General features: G+C 38.6%; 1 protein-coding gene across 1 annotated transcript in view; it reads left to right on the plus strand.

Moving 5' to 3' along the window:
- The window catches only part of LOC144763910 (L-gulonolactone oxidase-like), an 802,559-nt gene that overhangs the window by 114,976 nt on the left and 667,217 nt on the right, over positions 1–20,366 (plus strand). Inside the window, exon 2 of the mRNA XM_078649945.1 lies at positions 2,028–2,129. Within this exon, the coding sequence (XP_078506071.1) occupies positions 2,028–2,129 (102 nt within the window). The remainder of the gene's footprint in view (positions 1–2,027; positions 2,130–20,366) is intronic.

The raw sequence follows: 20,366 nt of genomic DNA on the forward strand, positions 1-20,366 counted from the left end.
AGGTGAGGCAACAGTGCACACTGCAGGATGGCTATGTGAAGAACAGAGCACAGACAGTGCACGGTGCTTGAACCAATGAGACTCTTTGAAGGAAATGCAAAACATTGACATCTGATGCTTAAAAAGGTTCAAAGACAAAATATTAGAAGCTTAGACCATTTTGTATCAGACCTTCACGTAGAAAAGAAGCACAGATGCTCAGAAGTGATATGAATGGAGAGTGCTTGCTTGGGTGGTAAGGAATGTGGTTGCTATGATTACTTAGCAGTAGAATTTTGCCTAATTGGTAGGAAACAGTCTGCCTTGTTAGATGAAGCTTGGTTTGTTTGGTAGGACTAGTACTGGGTGCAATGTAGGACAGAGCTCCTGACTGACGAGCGGAAGTCTGGGCAGTCCGACATGCAGCAGGGTTCCCACCCACCATTTTAATTTGTTTTTGCATATTGCGCAAACTTGGCCCAAAGGGTTCGTGGTGGTTCATATGAGCACCAGATTGATGTTTTTTTCCAATGACGTGGAGATTACGGGATTTGCCCATAATCATTGGATATTGGGCCAACGCCAGGACTTGAACCTGGTTTCTCAGTTCCAAAGTCAGCAGCTCAATGCATTAGGCCACCTCTCATATCCAGGCCACTTAAATTCATCGGATGGCAGACTGTCAACGCATGGACAGTGGTGCAAAAACGCCGAACAGACTGCAAACCAGGGCAGAAGTGGAATACTGATTAGGGTAGTCTACACACAGAGCACCCGTCTAAAAGAAGACAAGCCACAGCAGAGTAAAGCAGGCAAAGACTGCATATGACGGGATAGCAGTGCAGACACACAAGCAAGCTGTGCACCCGAAGCAGGGCCAGCTGAAGGTGGTGTGACCAGTGCGGCTGCACTGGACACTGGCCTGGCAAGGGTGGCGCTGTGCTCATCAATATCACATGATTAAAACGCACCTGCTGCAGAGTTCCTTGTGTGTCCAGTTTTCATGGCAATAAAAATGCCGTGATAACTCTTGTGATTAATGTTCCTGCTAGAGAGAGAGATCTGAGTTTTGTCTTGAGGCAGCTCTGACTCTCCATAAAGTAGTGTAGAGGGTTAATATGCCTGCTGCAGAAAACTGATCTGTATTTTATGTGGCTAGCTGAGTGAATCAGTAAAGCCAGCCTTTACTAGCGCTTTAAAACAAATGAAATGCATTTGAGATAGAGGTAATGGAAAGGGGCACCTTTGCCAGGTGGTATTGAGGGAATCTGGGAATTAGGCCACATGGGGGGCTCCCTGGGCACCACCAGCGCTAAAGCCGGCCCTGTGTTGCATCAAAACATACTTAACTTGCTGTACACTGCCTTTTTACGACACTGTGCAAGAAGGGAGGAGGCTGAATGAAGGTGGGGTGATGAGGGGCAGAGGCGGAGAGGATGCGAGCAGCCAAATACTAGTAGTTGTAGCTGCAACATCCTTGCCATATGTGGTACTTTACTTTCTTTGATTGACTCTTCGTAGCATCCGTTCATACTTTATGTAATTATGGGGCATATTAGCAAGAACCTCATTAAAATTATCGCCATTTTAGCGGCAGGAAACTGCAGCTAAAACGCCGACAATGGGCTTGCTAATATGCGTTATTGAATTCCAATAGAAACCCAGGTTAGATGTCCTGCTCATCTTACCTGTGTTTCTATTGGAATTCTATACCGCAAATTAGCAAGGCCATTAATCGCCGTTTTAGCGGCAGTTTCCTGCTGCTAAAACAGCAAAAATTTTAATGAAGTTCTTGCTAATATGCCCCTATGTTTTTGAAACGTTAGGGTGCACACTTGCAGTTCATCTTAGTAACAAGTAGTTATCATTTTTCAGTATGTAATATTTTACTATCGAAAAGATTTTCATGCATGTTATTTTTATGGACTGCAATCTATAACTCGAATACATTGTTATTTTTTCTTGAAAACGGACAGCTTTAGCTTGCAGAATAAATTAAATAAGTTGCTTAGGCTTTGCTGATGTCCTCTGTGTTCTATTATTCATAGGTTCTGGGTCGCTGTGGTCACAAGTTCCAAAACTGGGCTCAAACATATGGCTCAAATCCAGAACTATTCTTCCAGCCATCAACAGCAGAGGAGGTCAAAGAGGTGAGAGTGATTTTACTTCGAATGGCAGATAAGTTGGGTTAAGAAGGTATGGAAATGTACTGAATGACATTGACCTGTCACCTGGAACATGCCGTGAAATCCACTACCCATTTATCGAACTTGCAGACCTTTTTTGGATGTTTGTGTAAAGCCTTGATCTGTACCTCTAGTACACATGACCAAGACCTAGTATTGATTTTTTCTTTGGTAACAAAATGTCCCAGATATGCATTCCTCCCTCATGTGTTTATTGAAAGTCACAAATAAGATATTCGCTCCTTCTGTTGTCCTTCGATCCATTAATCCGGGGTTCTGCAAAGTCGATCCTAAAGGGTCGGATCCATGCCAGATTTTTAACCATATCCACAATTAGATAAATGTAGTTATCTTAAAAATCTGGCATGTATCCAGTCTTCCAGGACTGACTTTGGAGAACCGTGCATTGATCTATCAATCGAGCCATCTATTTATCGAATCATCCATCCACCTATGTTAGGATTCCAAACATTTTTAAAGTCCATTATCAGAATATTTTTTTAAAGCATACAGTCTTGCTGAAGTACCTGTATACAAAAGCAAACCAAACTCTAAACACATCCCGTGGGCCAGTTAGAGCTAATAGAGAATGGTTCATTGAGCAAGTACACCTTGTATTTACGATTATCCCTTCCATCTAAGTTATGGTATCTATTTAGTCCTTGGAGAGTATTTGCAAATCCTAAATGTCCTGGGCATGTAAGATCTCCATGGTCCCTTCCAAAATAAGTGCATATTAGAGCCCAGTCTTACTTGAAGGATTTATCTTCATGTATATGTGATCTTCTTCATGACCAAGATGTACCACAATCAATGGTACCACTGATGCATGTGTGAAGTATGCTTGGTTCACCATTTTGCCAGGATTGTTTGGTTATCTGAAAGTGACATTCCAGATTAGAAGGCTGGTAAACTCTCACGAGAGATCTATTGAGCATTTAGAACAAACCTAGAAGTCCTCAGGAATTTTCACCCGTAGCTCCTCCCTAAGTGCTTTCATGACTTCCTCCAAGAAATGCTAGATTTTCTCACAACCTAACCACACTTATGTAAATGTTCCCCTAGTAACATAATCTCTCCAGCATTTACTAAATATATTACACATATCTTTGAGGGTGTGAGATGCCACATAAACAACAACATTGTTTTTTTGGCTTCTCTACCTTGAGCAGGGCAATCGTTTTTCTATTGTTTCACATCCTTATATTCCATTGTTCTTCAGTGAAGCATTTCCTCAGTTCTTCTTCCCATTTATTCTGGAATCTGGGTTTTTCTCCCACTAGTGAATCTGGGAAATGAGGTGCTTTTTGTAAGAATTTGGGTTACTGCTTAAGGGGGTAAAGCCCTTCTCAAGCAGGAACCAACATTTTTTCAGGGTGAAAACAGAAAGAATACCCTAAATTAACTTGTGGTCATCCCTCAGGTAGCTTGGCATAGAGCAGTTAGGCTTAACTCAGAGGCAATGTGTAAAGTATTTGTGCAATATTTCATACAGTAACAAAGTAAGAATACACCACAAAAAAGATCCCACACCAGATTAGAAAAATAGAGAAATTTTAAAAACAATTCAGGACTAAAATGACAAAAATGCCATCAGTAGAACAGGAGGTATGCAATTCTGAAGATTTAAATGAAAATAACACTAAGGGATAACTGTGAAAACCTTGGACCAGGGACAAAACCATAAGTTCAGATTTGGTGCGATGGAGCGTGGGCTCGCTACAGGGACCCAGTTAAGTCTTCTGAATAAGAGTACCTTAATTCCTGGTTGCATAGCATTATGAGGTACCACGTCAAGGAAGTGTCCGTCTGCTGAGGTGATGTGGTGTTTCCGAGGAGCTGTGAAGTTGCGATGCAAGGTCCTGCGTCATTAAGAAGGATCCCGTCAATGAGTGCTTGTAATGCAATGACTATACATCAAGGATGTATAGTGCAGCTGAGGCGATGCATCGGTTCCAAGGAGCTGCGAGGCTGCGATGCAAGAACCTGCTTCGTTGTCGAGGCTGCCATTGATGAGAGATTTGCAGTGCTAGCGCCTGCATCAGGCATGAGTCGTGCAGTGGCGGTTATGATGCAGGCTGCAAGATCAATGCGACGTCCTTGCACTGGGAGAGTTCTCGCAGCAGCATTGGTTCTGCTCGGGTTGCACTGCGCAGCTGAGAAGATGTGTTGGTTCTGATGGATCCACAGAAGGGCTGGTAGAGCACCTTCGGGCACCACTTAGCAGAGAAGAACTCAGAGTTCCAGATTTGAGGTGCTGGTTACAAGGGATCACTCTGGTGGTCTTTGGTACAGATTACAGGTCCAGTCATTCTCACCCAGACAAGAGGGCAGCAAGCAGCAGGTCAGTACCGGAGGCAGCAGACCTTCAGTGCACCAATGCAGCAGAGTATCAATCCTTTCTGAGCACCGCAGTCTTTTTTCCTGGCAGAGTCTTGTAAATGTCCAGAAGTGTAATCAGGAGTTTGTATGTCTGAGGTTCAATATTTGTACTTGTTGCCTCGCTTAAAGTGGGAGAAGCTTCTAGAGGTTTACCTTTGAAGTGCACAGGTCTCTTTCCTCCCTGCCCTGGCTCTAAACTAACTACGAGGAGTATGCAATCCTTTGTGTGAAGGCAGGCCACAGCCTATGCAGGTGTAAGTGGGATTGTGCCTAACTCCGCCCTCCCATCCTGCCAGTGATAGCCCATCCAAGCACACTTAAGCTCTCTATTGTGTGTGACTGTCTAGGTCACAAAGTGTAACTGACCCAGTGACAGGCTGCAAACACTTAAAGGATAAGACAGGCAAATGCCAACTTTCTAAAAGTGCCCTTTCAAAATTATAATAACAAATAGGACCTCATCATCAGCGAGGATTTTTTGTTACAATTCCAATGACACCAAATATGAAATAATTACCTGTTCCCATTTGGAAGTTACAGCTTATTAAATGAAATAAGGTAACTCCAATGTCATCCAATGAGAGAGGTAGGCCTTGCAATAGTGAAAAAACAATTTAAGAGTTTTGTCTATCAGACCATGTAAAACTTAAAGGTAAATGTCATACTTTTTAAAAACACTGCACCCTGCACTGTGGGCTGTTTAGAGCCTACCCTAAGGGTGACTGATATGTATTAAAGAGGAAGGACTTAGCCTTGCTACAGGTTGACATTGCAATTCAAAACTGCACACACAGGCTGCAGTGGCAGGTTGAAATATGTTTAAAGGGTTACTCAAGTGGGTGGCAGGATAAGTGCTGCAGGCCCACTAGTAGCATTTAATGTACAGGTCCTGGGTACAGAGAGTACCACTTTATTAGGGACTTATAAGTAGGTGTTGGCGGAATTTCTTATCCCGCTTGCAGAATTTAGTAATTTCGTGTTACGCTTGTAATGCAGAATTACTAGTTCAAATAATTTATTGATTTTGATCATAAATAAAAAAGACAACACAAAAAAGAGCATTGGAAAAAGGTACACATATGTTATACTTTGCTAATTGGTGAACTGTCTAACATTTATTTAACATTTTAATATCTGCTAAACAATTTTAAGTACTCATTAATATAAGTATATAGTATAGTAATAGAAAAGTAAGGAAAAGGAAGATAAGAATAATAAAGAAAAGAAAGGAAAAGAAAAGAAAAGAAAAGAAGAAATGATAGAAAATAGAAAGTAGATAATTCTTTCAATAGAAAAATTATTACCACTTATTATGACTATAGTACAACTTGAGTAGACCTATGTAGTTATACAAAAAAATAGTTATACAGTTATTCATTTAATCAACAGATTAAACATAGTGATGACTGTAGAGCTATATAATTATCAATTGGTTTCCAAAATAAATGATAATTAGAAGTGCTATGGGTAATACCTGTAAGAGAAAAAACTATCCATACCCACCATGTATGTACTGACAGTAATGAAGCATTTCTCCAATTAGCAATAATGGATTTCAATGCAGCTGAAGTTAAAAAATCAAAAAGCTTGCCTTCAAGATCTGTCAATTTTGTTGTAATAACGACTGATTTACAGATTATTATAGTATAGGACAATATATCAGTAATATTTAATATTTTCGTTACTATATTCCAAACATCACTCCAAAACTTACTAATGTTAGGACATTCAAAGAGCAAATGTTTTAACAGTCCTTCTTGTTGAGAGCAATTCCAACATACACATGAAATCAACAATTTTGCTTTATATAACCTGAAAGAACTCCTTAAGCAATTGAATAAAATAATGTATTTCTTTGATATATTGAAATGGGCAACCATGCTAAGACATTATTCAGAAAGATTTTTCCACCAAATATCTAAGGATAATGCAATATCTAATTCTTTATTCCAAAAAGAAGTTAGGAAATTAATATTATCACTTGTACTTCCATTCCATTTTTTTTTTAAATAAAAGAGAGATACAGCATGGGATGAGGAGGCCAGGGTTTGTATGTATACAGCCAAATCAGAGGCCGTATTTTGGGGGAAATTATTAGGGAAAGAGTCTAATATTAAATTACACAATAGTTCATATTTATAACTATCTGCAGATTTTATCTTGAACAATTGTTGTAGTTCCTGAAAAGATTAAAAAAAAAGAATTGTCACGGTATATATCTTTCAAGTAAAAAATACCAGCTTTAATCCACGAATTCCAAAATGTTGTGGATCTATTTAATTTCAGTCTAAGATTATACCATGATGATGAGTGTAACGCAAATGCCATCGGGTATTGAGAAATCATTTAATATTAATTTGTAGATTTCACAATTGTTGACCAAGCTTTGTTCAATACTAAACCAAGTTGGAGTATTGTTAGGTGTCACAGTTTGAAACCATAATGTACTATGCTTTAAAATTAATGCTTTATGATACTTTACAAAATCAGGTAAACCTAAAACACCATTGTTCTTGACTACCTTCAATTTCTTACAGATTATACGAGGAGGTTTGTTATTCCAATTAAATCTGGTAATGATACTGTCTAGTTCTTTTAATAGAATTTAAGAGGAAGCTCTGTAGGCATCATGGATAGAAAGTAAAATATTTTTGGAGCAATAACCATTTTAATTGACTCTATCTTCTCCCACCAGGTTAAATGAAGTGCAGACCATTTTTGCATATTTTTTCTGATATAGTCTAAAATACATTCACAGTTTAATGAAATTGATTGTTTTATATTATGTGAAAATATTATACCCAGGTATTTGATTTTATTAGCAACCCAAATTATATCTTTGTTAGGAACCATAACTGATAAACAATGAACATTTAAGGAAAAAAAATATGTTTTTTAGTATTTAATGAGTATCCTGAAAATTGTGAATAAGCATTAATTAAATGTAATAATGAGGGAATTGATGAAGCCAGATTACCTATATAGAGAAGCAAGTCATTAGCATATGCAGAGGTTTTAATAGTAAAACCTTCAATTTCCTTAGAATTTCTGATCGCAAGTAACAAAGGTCTATTGCAAGTAAGAAAAGTAAAGGCAATAATGGGTATCCTTGCCTAGTACCTCTGTAAAGTAAAAATGTATTGGACCTCTGACTATTAATAAAAAGAAGCGCAGACGGACCCGAATATAAAGCTGAAATCTTAGGAATAAATGAGGAACCCATATTAAATGCAGCCAATGTATGAAAGAGATATTGCCAATGTACTTTATTAAAGGCTTTTTCTGAATCTATAGCTAGAAGGCCAGCAGGTTGAGTTAATGATGCTCCACTTTCAATTGCATGGAGTAATATTCTTACATTGTTTATTGACCGTCTGTTTTCATGAAACCTGATTGATCAATATGCACAATGGAATGCAAAACTGAAGCTAATCTTGTTCCCAGGATCTTTGCGTGAAAATTTACAATGCTGATTAATCCAGGAAATAGGACGGTAGTTTGAAACCATAGAGGGGTCTTTATCTGGTATTGGAAGAAATATAATTAAAGCTTCTTTAAAAGACTTTGATGTTGTTCCTGTAAGACTAAAATTGGTAAATAATTTGAATAAATGTGGTGATAGGAGAGTAGCAAATTCTTTATAAAACTCTGCAGGAATACCATCCGGGCCTGGAGATTTACGGAACTTGAGTGATTTAATAGCTAAAGAGTACTTCATCAAAAGAAATTGGCATATCTAATTTATCACTGGCTAATTGAGAAAATTGAGATAAACCACACTTCTCTAAAAAATTATCAATAAGTGATAAATCACTTGTGGGAGGTTTAATACATACATCTGAATAATACTCCATAAATGAATTCACTATTGCTGTATGGGATATGTCTGCTTGGCCATCCGATTTATGGATAGCACTGATTTGAGTTTTAGCGTTCTTAATACGCAAATAGTTTGCTAAACATCTTCCAGATCTATTGCCATTAAACAGAATTTAGCTTTTGAATTAGAAATGTGTATGCCTGCTCTAGTGCTTAATATAGAGTTGAGTTCATAGTGAAGTTTTTGCAAGTGTATTTTGTGTTTACTGTCACTGGATGTAATAAAAAGACGTTCATATTTAGCAATTGGTTGTCTAATTTGTTAATTCGTGAAATAAATATCTTATCTGTATGAGCCATAATGGAAATTTTAACCCTCCACCCCCTAATGTATGCCTTAAAGGCATCCATCTGTTTACAACAACAACTTCAGGAATAAACATAAAATATTCATGAGTTTATGATAAAAGTTTGGGTTTGTTGTCGTTATTAACAACATTATTTGTATTCATGCGCCATCTTCCTCGAGACTGTTGAGATACTGTAGGATGTCAAATGCTTGAGACAAGCGCATGATCCGAAATATCAATATTTTGGATAGTGGGTTCATAAATAGAGGGAACTAGATGACGGATTATCAATAAAAAATCTAGTCTAGAATATGAATTATGAGGATTGGAAAACAATTTTGAATTGTTGGTCTGTTGGGTGATGTAAACGCAGATATCCACTAATTTAGTTGATTTAGAAAAAAAATCAAGAACAAAAAAATGCTTTTGGAGAACGATATTTGATTTGAGAACATCTATCTAATAACAAGGATCACTTGTAAGATTGAAATCGCCTCCAATAATAAGTGGAGCATTATCCAATTTTAATACTTCTGACGTGAAAAGAGACCCAAACTCAGGATCATACTTCGTGTACCATATATATTAATCAAATGTAGGACCATGTCATGAATTTTATTTTAATTATGAGAAAACAACCATTTCATTCGGCACCCTTATGTAATATTTGAAGATTTAATTTTTATGCAAATAAGATAGCAAACCCATTTTTCTTATTGAGAGCAGGTGCAGAAACAATATTACCCAGCCATTGTTTGTTCATGTACGCTAGAATAGTGTCATCAACATGAGTTTCCAGTAATAAACAAATATCAGCCTTATGTCTAGCCAGGTAATCCAAAACTTTTGTATGTTTTACAGGATGCCGTAAACCTTTAACGTTAAAAGACACAAGTTTAATACCATGAATGTTAGATATCATTGAAAGAGATTAAGTAGAGAAGAATATAAAGAATTAAAAGGAATGACAAAATATACGTAGTTCTGTAAAAAAAGGAAGAAAAAGAATGGAAAAAAAGAGCCAACATATAACAAAGACAACACAGACAGAAACAGAATTCTTGAATCGCACACATGCATAACAAGAATAACCACTCAAAACATGCCCGGTAAAGAAATACATCAATTTAGGGTTACTATAAGTGCTTAATAATCTAGTATCTGAAGTAGCATTTTCATTACTTTCCATGGAGAAAGGTGAGTGTAGGTCTAAGCATAGACGAAGGTCATCCAGACGTTGAAAGGACTTCTAGAAGCTATCTTTCCATGTTTGCATGGTAGACGGGTTGAAAAGTCCATATTTGAATCCACAACTTCTTGGTCGAAGTTCAGTAAATTCTTTATGGATTTTTACAGTTTCCTTAGCAAAATCTTGATGAATAAAAATTGTATTACTGTTGGCCATTAAAGATGGAATTTCTCTTGATGCTTTCGGTATTAGTACAAAATGGTGATGACGCAACACCTTGAATATCATTTAACGAGGTTTCGTTTGATTTGAGCTTTTATGTGAAGAAATTCTATAAGCTTTGTCAATCTCAAATTTTTCTGTACATTTTAGCCGTAAAAGGACAGGCAATAGGTTTTCCAAATACATTCTGCAGTCATTACCTTCCACATCCTATGGCAAATTGAACATTTTTAAATTATACTGCCGATTACGATTTTCCAAATCAAGCAATAATTTATTCATTGGTTCTATTTTCGATGCAACAGGTATAAGAGCATCTAATTTGGTTTCGTTGTTTTGAATTTTAATTGTATTGTTAGAAACTTTCATTGAAATACTTGCCATGTCTTTGCGCAAGTTCTTCATTTCTGACGCAATAGTGTCTGTGTTAGTACGAATAGCCTGCATTTCCTCAAACAAATCTGTTAAGGAAGGTTCACAAGAGTCTACAATTTTAGACTTGACTGGTGGAAGTGAAGTAGTATTTTTTTACGTTTGTTAAGAACCAAAGGAGTATTTTTACCCTCTATAGTAACAAGGTAATTATTTAAGGCAGTAATCTGTTCAAATTATAATTTTCAAGTCCTTAGAAATAATGTATTATAATATAACTCTGTGCAGCAGCTAAATTCAGCTGTGAGAGTATCCTGGCCACAGCTGAGCCCTTTCCTGCCTGTGTTTCCGTTCTCCTGGCAGAGAAAATCAGCAATATCTGAGAGGAAGCACTGCTGAAAGGAGCTTCTCTAAAATCACCTTCAACCTCACCAAAAACCAGATAGAAAAGTCTCCAATGGATGCTGATGGTGTTAGAAGACTCCCGGACCATTACTTGAAGGAAAATAGCCCTTTTGGCTATAAAATTAATCATAAAACGGGCCGAAATCGTGGAGCTCACTCCGTGGCGGCCATCTTGATTCGCACGACCCTGTAACGCAAAATTACTAATACATTCCACTTCTCCAGTGGCAGAATAGTCACTTAAGACTAGTTATTTACAGCTCCTTGAGCCTCTCATGCAGGCAGTACCTTCCGGATGGCAGGCAATATAAAGTGAAAACGTTCTAACCAATGATTACTTATAAGCCAAGGCCTAATCAGATGCAGGCCAAACTACACTCTCAACATTTGCGAATAGCTGCCTCTGGCCGCTCCAGTGACTTGTTTGAGTCAAGGCACGGGTTAGTCATCGTGGAGCAGGACGGCACTGGCAGTGTGTTGTGTTTACAGAGAACGCTTGTATGGCAGAATTTGCCTTTGCATGTAGAACGGATGCATACATCAACAAGCAGTATTCAAGCAAATTGTGATCCTTAAAGTTCAAATCCAATTGGTGCGGGGAACATTAATTTCAGCATTGCGGGAGTGACTAGGGAGTCTGACCCCTACACATGCCATTCGATATTGAACTTTGCAAAAGTTTATCTATTTGCAGGTATGAAGCCCCAGTCACACACTCATCTGACCTGACTGCATTAAAAAGCGAATGCCAATCTACCATTCAGAGCTTGTGACCATTAAACAACAAGCCCCATGGTATCTCTTCTTCAACCGCCACAATTTGCGTGCAAATATTCACTAGGCGCGTATTGACCTTTCAAGTAAAAAATACCAGCTTTAATCCAGGAATTCCAAAATGTTGTGGATCTATTTAATTTCAGTCTAAGATTATACCATGATGATGAGTGTAACGCAAATGCCATCGGGTATTGAGAAATCATTTAATATTAATTTGTAGATTTCACAATTGTTGACCAAGCTTTGTTCAATACTAAACCAAGTTGGAGTATTGTTAGGTGTCACAGTTTGAAACCATAATGTACTATGCTTTAAAATTAATGCTTTATGATACTTTACAAAATCAGGTAAACCTAAAACACCATTGTTCTTGACTACCTTCAATTTCTTACAGATTATACGAGGAGGTTTGTTATTCCAATTAAATCTGGTAATGATACTGTCTAGTTCTTTTAATAGAATTTAGGAGGAAGCTCTGTAGGCATCATGGATAGAAAGTACAATATTTTTGGAGCAATAACCATTTTAATGGACTCTATCTTCTCCCACCAGGTTAAATGAAGTGCAGACCATTTTTGCATATTTTTTCTGATATAGTCTAAAATACATTCACAGTTTAATGAAATTGATTGTTTTATATTATGTGAAAATATTATACCCAGGTATTTGAGTTTATTAGCAACCCAAATTATATCTTTGTTAGGAACCATAACTGATAAACAATGAACATTTAAGGAAAAAAATGTGTTTTTTAGTATTTAATGAGTATCCTGAAAATTGTGAATAAGCATTAATTAAATGTAATAATGAGGGAATTGATGAAGCCAGATTACCTATATAGAGAAGCACGTCATTAGCATATGCAGAGGTTTTAATAGTAAAACCTTTAATTTCCTTAGAATTTCTGATCGCAAGTAACAAAGGTCTATTGCAAGTAAGAAAAGTAAAGGCGATAACGGGTATCCTTGCCTAGTACCTCTGTAAAGTAAAAATGTATTGGACCTCTGACTATTAATAAAAAGAAGCGCAGACGGACCCGAATATAAAGCTGAAATCTTAGGAATAAATGAGGAACCCATATTAAATGCAGCCAATGTATGAAAGAGATATTGCCAATGTACTTTATTAAAGGCTTTTTCTGAATCTATAGCTAGAAGGCCAGCAGGTTGAGTTAATGATGCTCCACTTTCAATTGCATAGAGTAATATTCTTACATTGTTTATTGACCGTCTGTTTTCATGAAACCTGATTGATCAATATGCACAATGGAATGCAAAACTGAAGCTAATCTTGTTCCCAGGATCTTTGCGTGAAAATTTACAATGCTGATTAATCCAGGAAATAGGACGGTAGTTTGAAACCATAGAGGGGTCTTTATCTGGTATTGGAAGAAATATAATTAAAGCTTCTTTAAAAGACCTTGATGTTGTTCCTGTAAGACTAAAATTGGTAAATAATTTGAATAAATTTGGTGATAGGAGAGTAGCAAATTCTTTATAAAACTCTGCAGGAATACCATCCGGGCCTGGAGATTTACGGAACTTGAGTGATTTAATAGCTAAAGAGTACTTCATCAAAAGAAATTGGCATATCTAATTTATCACTGGCTAATTGAGAAAATTGAGATAAACCACACTTCTCTAAAAAATTATCAATAAGTGATAAATCACTTGTGGGAGGTTTAATACATACATCTGAATAATACTCCATAAATGAATTCACTATTGCTGTAAGGGATATGTCTGCTTGGCCATCCGATTTATGGATAGCACTGATTTGAGTTTTAGCGTTCTTAATACACAAATAGTTTGCTAAACATCTTCCAGATCTATTGCCATTAAACAGAATTTAGCTTTTGAATTAGAAATGTGTATGCCTGCTCTAGTGCTTAATATAGAGTTGAGTTCATAGTGAAGTTTTTGCAAGTGTATTTTGTGTTTACTGTCACTGGATGTAATAAAAAGACGTTCATATTTAGCAATTGGTTGTCTAATTTGTTAATTCGTGAAATAAATATCTTATCTGTATGAGCCATAATGGAAATTTTAACCCTCCACCCCCTAATGTATGCCTTAAAGGCATCCATCTGTTTACAACAACAACTTCAGGAATAAACATAAAATATTCATGAGTTTATGATAAAAGTTTGGGTTTGTTGTCGTTATTAACAACATTATTTGTATTCATGCGCCATCTTCCTCGAGACTGTTGAGATACTGTAGGATGTCAAATGCTTGAGACAAGCGCATGATCCGAAATATCAATATTTTGGATAGTGGGTTCATAAATAGAGGGAACTAGATGACGGATTATCAATAAAAAATCTAGTCTAGAATATGAATTATGAGGATTGGAAAACAATTTTGAATTGTTGGTCTGTTGGGTGATGTAAACGCAGATATCCACTAATTTAGTTGATTTAGAAAAAAAATCAAGAACAAAAAAATGCTTTTGGAGAACGATATTTGATTTGAGAACATCTATCTAATAACAAGGATCACTTGTAAGATTGAAATCGCCTCCAATAATAAGTGGAGCATTATCCAATTTTAATACTTCTGACGTGAAAAGAGACCCAAACTCAGGATCATACTTTGTGTACCATATATATTAATCAAATGTAGGACCATGTCATCAATTTTATTTTAATTATGAGAAAACAACCATTTCATTCGGAACCCTTATGTAATATTTGAAGATTTAATTTTTATGCAAATAAGATAGCAAATCCATTTTTAGGGCTCGGCCTACGCCCACTAAGTGGGAGGAGTTTCGAGCTCCTAATGTTAAAGAGAAAAAAAAAGTATCTCTAGGGCTTTGGCGAGACACATTCCTTAGTGTGTTATGTCATCTGGCCAGTGATTCGTCTTCGCTGTGGTGTCTTTTTAATAGCCTTGAAGTGATAGGCTAAATGTCGTTTTGGTCGGCCATGTTTGGCATTTTTCGTTCGTGTGCGCGCAAAGAAGTACATTAATTATAATTAGGAGCTGTCAGGGTGCCTCCGTAAGTGAATCCAGATGGCCGGGCGCGTTCACCATTCAGCAGCGCTCAGCGCGCAGCTGCTGCATGCCAGGCCGGGAAAGGGCTTCATTAGTTCAAGAACAAGAGTCTGACGTTCTGTCATGGGCTGTAGAAAAGAGAATTCATTTTACAACTTGTAATAATGTCATGCCTTTTATTAGGCATCACCTAACTCGTGTTTTAGTCATCACAGGAAAATTGTATTATTTTGTTAGTGGGTCCAAAAAAACAACCACGCGCCTTCTACACACAAACTCATTGCACGAGTCTTCTTGAATAGATGCAAATGTTTTTCCAAAACGTTCTCAGAAGAATTTCTGTGACGTCTAACTGTCTGATGTTGCTTCCTTCCTTCCTTTATTCATTGCATATTAATGTTTTCTTATGAGCTATGTACAGACCAGAGCCGTGCAGTGGAAAGATCGTTGTGTGGACTTCTGTTGACATTTAATACTAACAACCAACCCTCCAGACCCTCTTTTTTTCCATGCCTTTCCATTCTGTTGATGTTTTTCTATTTTTTTTATCCGATCCAGCGACTATCGTTAAAAAAAAATGTTAACAGTTTTTTAAACTTTGTTCATAACTTTTTGTCAAGACGCATTTGAGTGCATAGTAACTTAATTAACCCCATGGATGCTCAGCATATTCCCCTCCTGTGCTGAGAATTTGTAAATCCCTTTATTCATGACGAGCTGGGCTCGTCATGAGCGTGCGAGGAGGCTACTTCATGACGAGCCCAGCTCGTCATGAGTGTGGAAGGGGTTAAGGCTATTGAATTACTATTTCTTTCAGTACTGCTTCACATTCTATTTTTTTTAATGCAGCATTGGTTTTCGAGAAAAATTATTGTTTTCGTGACATTCGATTACACCCAAGAGCTTTTCCTACACAATACGGAACTCCCACCCGCCTTTCACAATTCCAATCCCAAACACAAGTGCACAAGTTCTTGCTGCTGAATTTTGAAAAGGCACGTGAAGTGGGAATCAGAGTGCAGAATCAGAGTGCAGTTTGAGAGTGCAGAGTGCAGTTTGAGAGTTGAGACTGTAGTTTGAGAGTGCAGATTGAGAGTTGAGAGTGCAGATTGAGAGTGCAGAGTGCAGTTTGAGAGTGCAGAATCAGAGTGCAGAATCAGAGTGCAGAATCAGAGTGCAGAATCAGAGTGCAGTTTGAGAGTGCAGTTTGAGAGTGCAGTTTGAGAGTGCAGATTGAGAGTGCAGAGTGCAGATTGAGAGTTGAGAGTGCACGTTGAGAGTGCACTTTGAGAGTTGAGAGTGCAGTTTGAGAGTTGAGAGTGCAGTTTGAGAGTTGAGAGTGCAGTTTGAGAGTTGAGAGTGCAGTTTCAGAGTGCAGCATGAGAGTTGTGAGTGCAGTTTGAGAGTTGAGAGTGCAGTTTGAGAGTGCAGTTTGAGAGTGCAGTTTTAGAGTGCAGTTTGAGAGTGCAGATTGAGAGTGCAGATTGAGAGTGCAGTTTGAGAGTGCAGATTGAGAGTGCAGAGTGCAGATTGAGAGTGCAGAGTGCAGATTGAGAGTGCAGAGTGCAGTTTGAGAGTGCAGAGTGCAGTTTGAGAGTTGAGAGTGCAGATTGAGAGTGCAGTTTGAGAGTGCAGATTGAGAGTGCAGATTGAGAGTGCAGATTGAGAGTGCAGTTTGAGAGTGCAGAATGAGAGTGCAGAATGAGAGTGCAGTTTGAGAGTGCAGTTTGAGAGTGCAGATTGAGAGTGCAGTTTGAGAGTGCAGTTAGAGAGTGCAGTTTGAGAGTGCAGTTAGAGAGTGCAGTTTGAGAGTGCAGTTTGAGAGTTGAGAGTGCAGTTTGAGAGTGCAGTTTGAGAGTGCAGTTTTAGAGTGCAGTTTGAGAGTGCAGATTGAGAGTGCAGATTGAGAGTGCAGTTTGAGAGTGCAGATTGAGAGCGCAGAGTGCAGATTGAGAGTGCAGAGTGCAGACTGAGAGTGCAGAGTGCAGTTTGAGAGTGCAGAGTGCAGTTTGAGAGTTGAGAGTGCAGATTGAGAGTGCAGTTTGAGAGTGCAGATTGAGAGTGCAGATTGAGAGTGCAGATTGAGAGTGCAGTTTGAGAGTGCAGAATGAGAGTGCAGTTTGAGAGTGCAGTTTGAGAGTGCAGTTTGAGAGTGCAGATTGAGAGTGCAGTTTGAGAGTGCAGTTAGAGAGTGCAGTTTGAGAGTGCAGTTATAGAGTGCAGTTTGAGAGTGCAGTTTGAGAGTTGAGAGTGCAGATTGAGAGTTGAGAGTGCAGATTGAGAGTGCAGATTGAGAGTGCAGTTTGAGAGTGCAGATTGAGAGTGCAGATTGAGAGTGCAGATTGAGAGTGCAGTTTGAGAGTGCAGTTTGAGAGTGCAGTTTGAGAGTGCAGTTTGAGAGTGCAGATTGAGAGTGCAGTTTGAGAGTGCAGATTGAGAGTGCAGATTGAGAGTGCAGATTGAGAGTGCAGTTTGAGAGTGCAGTTTGAGAGTGCAGTTTGAGAGTGCAGTTTGAGAGTTGAGAGTGCAGTATGAGAGTTGAGAGTGCAGATTGAGAGTGCAGATTGAGAGTGCAGAATCAGAGTGCAGAGTGCAGATTGCAGTTTGAGAGTGCATTTTGAGAGTGCAAAGTGCAGTTTGAGAGTGCAGAGTGCAGTTTGAGAGTGGAGAGTGCAGATTGAGAGTGCAGTTTGAGAGTGCAGATTGAGAGTGCAGATTGAGAGTGCAGATTGAGAGTGCAGTTTGAGAGTGCAGTTTGAGAGTGCAGAGTGGCAGTGAGTGCAGACTGAGTGCAGAGTGACAGTGAGTGCAGACTGAGTGCAGAGTGACAGTGAGTGCAGACTGAGTGCAGAGTGACAGTGAGTGCAGACTGAGTGCAGAGTGACAGTGAGTGCAGAGTGACAGTGAGTGCAGAGTGACAGTGAGTGCAGAGTGACAGTGAGTGCAGAGTGAGTGCAGAGTGAGTGCAGAGTGAGTGCAGAGTGAGTGCAGAGTGGCAGTGCGTGCAGAGTGGCAGTGCGTGCAGAGTGGCAGTGCGTGCAGAGTGACTGCAGAGACAGTGTGTCAGGGTGCACATTGTGTGAGTGTGCAGAATGAGTGTGCAGGGTAAACAGTGTGTGACTATGCAGGGTGACATTGGGAGTGTGCGGGTGAGCAGTGTGTGAATGTGTAGGGGCAGTGTGTGAGTGTGCAGAAAACACCACACACACATACACCACACACACATAACGCACACACAAACCACACACCTCAGTCTCTCAACACCACACACTTGTCACCACTCAACACAACACACTCACCACCACACTCACTCCCCAGGCTCACCCCCACAGACTCACCACCACACACTCACCAGCACACAGAAAACAACACACACAACAACACACCCCCAGCCGTCAATGAATGCTTTCACCATGCACAAACACCAACAACCATCATCCATCTGTGCACGCTTTTACCAAGCACACACCCACCAGCCGTCAGTGCACCCTTCCACCAGGCACACACACCTCCAGCCGGCAGTGCACTTTTCCACCAAGCAATCGCAGTATGGTACACTTTACTTTTAAACATATTCATATAAAGCACAGCATGCCACCATTGGTAAAATTATAATTCAACCAACATACTTCCACTACACACCACATGCACACACTCCATAACACATGGCAAAAAGACATTGGCATTTACAATGCCATTAGCTCAAACTCAAATAAATCCGAGCCCGATTGCATTTCTAATGCTTGTTCTTATTGAGAGCAGGTGCAGAAACAATATTACCCAGCCATTGTTTGTTCATGTACGCTAGAATAGTGTAATCAACATGAGTTTCCAGTAATAAACAAATATCAGCCTTATGTCTAGCCAGGTAATCCAAAACTTTTGTATGTTTTACAGGATGCCGTAAACCTTTAACGTTAAAAGACACAAGTTTAATACCATGAATGTTAGATATCATTGAAAGAGATTAAGTAGAGAAGAAAATAAAGAATTAAAAGGAATGACAAAATATACGTAGTTCTGTAAAAAAAGGAAGAAAAAGAATGGAAAAAAAGAGCCAACATATAACAAAGACAACACAGACAGAAACAGAATTCTTGAATCGCACACATGCATAACAAGAATAACCACTCGAAACATGCCCAGTAAAGAAATACATCAATTTAGGGTTACTATAAGTGCTTAATAATCTAGTATCTGAAGTAGCATTTTCATTACTTTCCATGGAGAAAGGTGAGTGTAGGTCTAAGCATAGACGAAGGTCATCCAGACGTTGAAAGGACTTCTAGAAGCTATCTTTCCATGTTTGCATGGTAGACGGGTTGAAAAGTCCATATTTGAATCCACAACTTCTTGGTCGAAGTTCAGTAAATTCTTTATGGATTTTTACAGTTTCCTTAGCAAAATCTTGACGAATAAAAATTGTATTACTGTTGGCCATTAAAGATGGAATTTCTCTTGATGCTTTCGGTATTAGTTCAAAATGGTGATGATGCAACACCTTGAATATCATTTGACGAGGTTTTGTTTGATTTGAGCTTCTATGTGAAGAAATTCTATAAGCTTTGTCAATCTCAAATTTTTCTGTACATTTTAGCCGTAAAAGGACAGGCAATAGGTTTTCCAAATACATTCTGCAGTCATTACCTTCCACATCCTATGGCAAATTGAACATTTTTAAATTATACTGCCGATTACGATTTTCCAAATCAAGCAATAATTTATTCATTGGTTCTATTTTCGATGCAACAGGTATAAGAGCATCTAATTTGGTTTCGTTGTTTTGAATTTTAATTGTATTGTTAGAAACTTTCATTGAAATACTTGCCATGTCTTTGCGCAAGTTCTTCATTTCTGACGCAATAGTGTCTGTGTTAGTACGAATAGCCTGCATTTCATCAAACAAATCTGTTAAGGAAGGTTCACAAGAGTCTACAATTTTAGACTTGACTGGTGGAAGTGAAGTAGTATTTTTTTACGTTTGTTAAGAACCAAAGGAGTATTTTTACCCTCTATAGTAACAAGGTAATTATTTAAGGCAGTAATCTGTTCAAATTATAATTTTCAAGTCCTTAGAAATAACGTATTATAATATAACTCTGTGCAGCAGCTAAATCCAGCTGTGGGAGTATCCTGGCCACAGCTGAGCCCTTTCCTGCCTGTTTTTCCGTTCTCCTGACAGAGAAAATCAGCAATATCTGAGAGGAAGCACTGCTGAAAGGAGCTTCTCTAAAATCACCTTCAACCTCACCAAAAACCAGATAGAACAGTCTCCAATGGATGCTGATGGTGTTAGAAGACTCCCGGACCATTACTTGAAGGAAAATAGCCCTTTTGGCTATAAAATTAATCATAAAACGGGCCGAAATCGTGGTGCTCACTCCGTGGCGGCCATCTTGATTTGCGCGACCCTGTAACGCAGAATTACTAATACATTCCACTTCTCCTGTGGCAGAATAGTCACTTAAGACTAGTTATTTACAGCTCCTTGAGCCTCTCATGCAGGCAGTACCTTCCGGGTGGCAGTCAGACAATATAAAGTGAAAACGTTCTAACCAATGATTACTTATAAACCAAGGCCTAATCAGATGCAGGCCAAACTGCACTCTCCACATTTGCGAATAGCTGCCTCTGGCCGCTCCAGTGACTTGTTTGAGTCAAGGCACGGGTTAGTCATCGTGGAGCA

The sequence above is a fragment of the Lissotriton helveticus genome, chromosome 6 (assembly GCF_964261635.1).
Source record: "Lissotriton helveticus chromosome 6, aLisHel1.1, whole genome shotgun sequence".
NCBI lineage: Eukaryota > Metazoa > Chordata > Amphibia > Caudata > Salamandridae > Lissotriton > Lissotriton helveticus.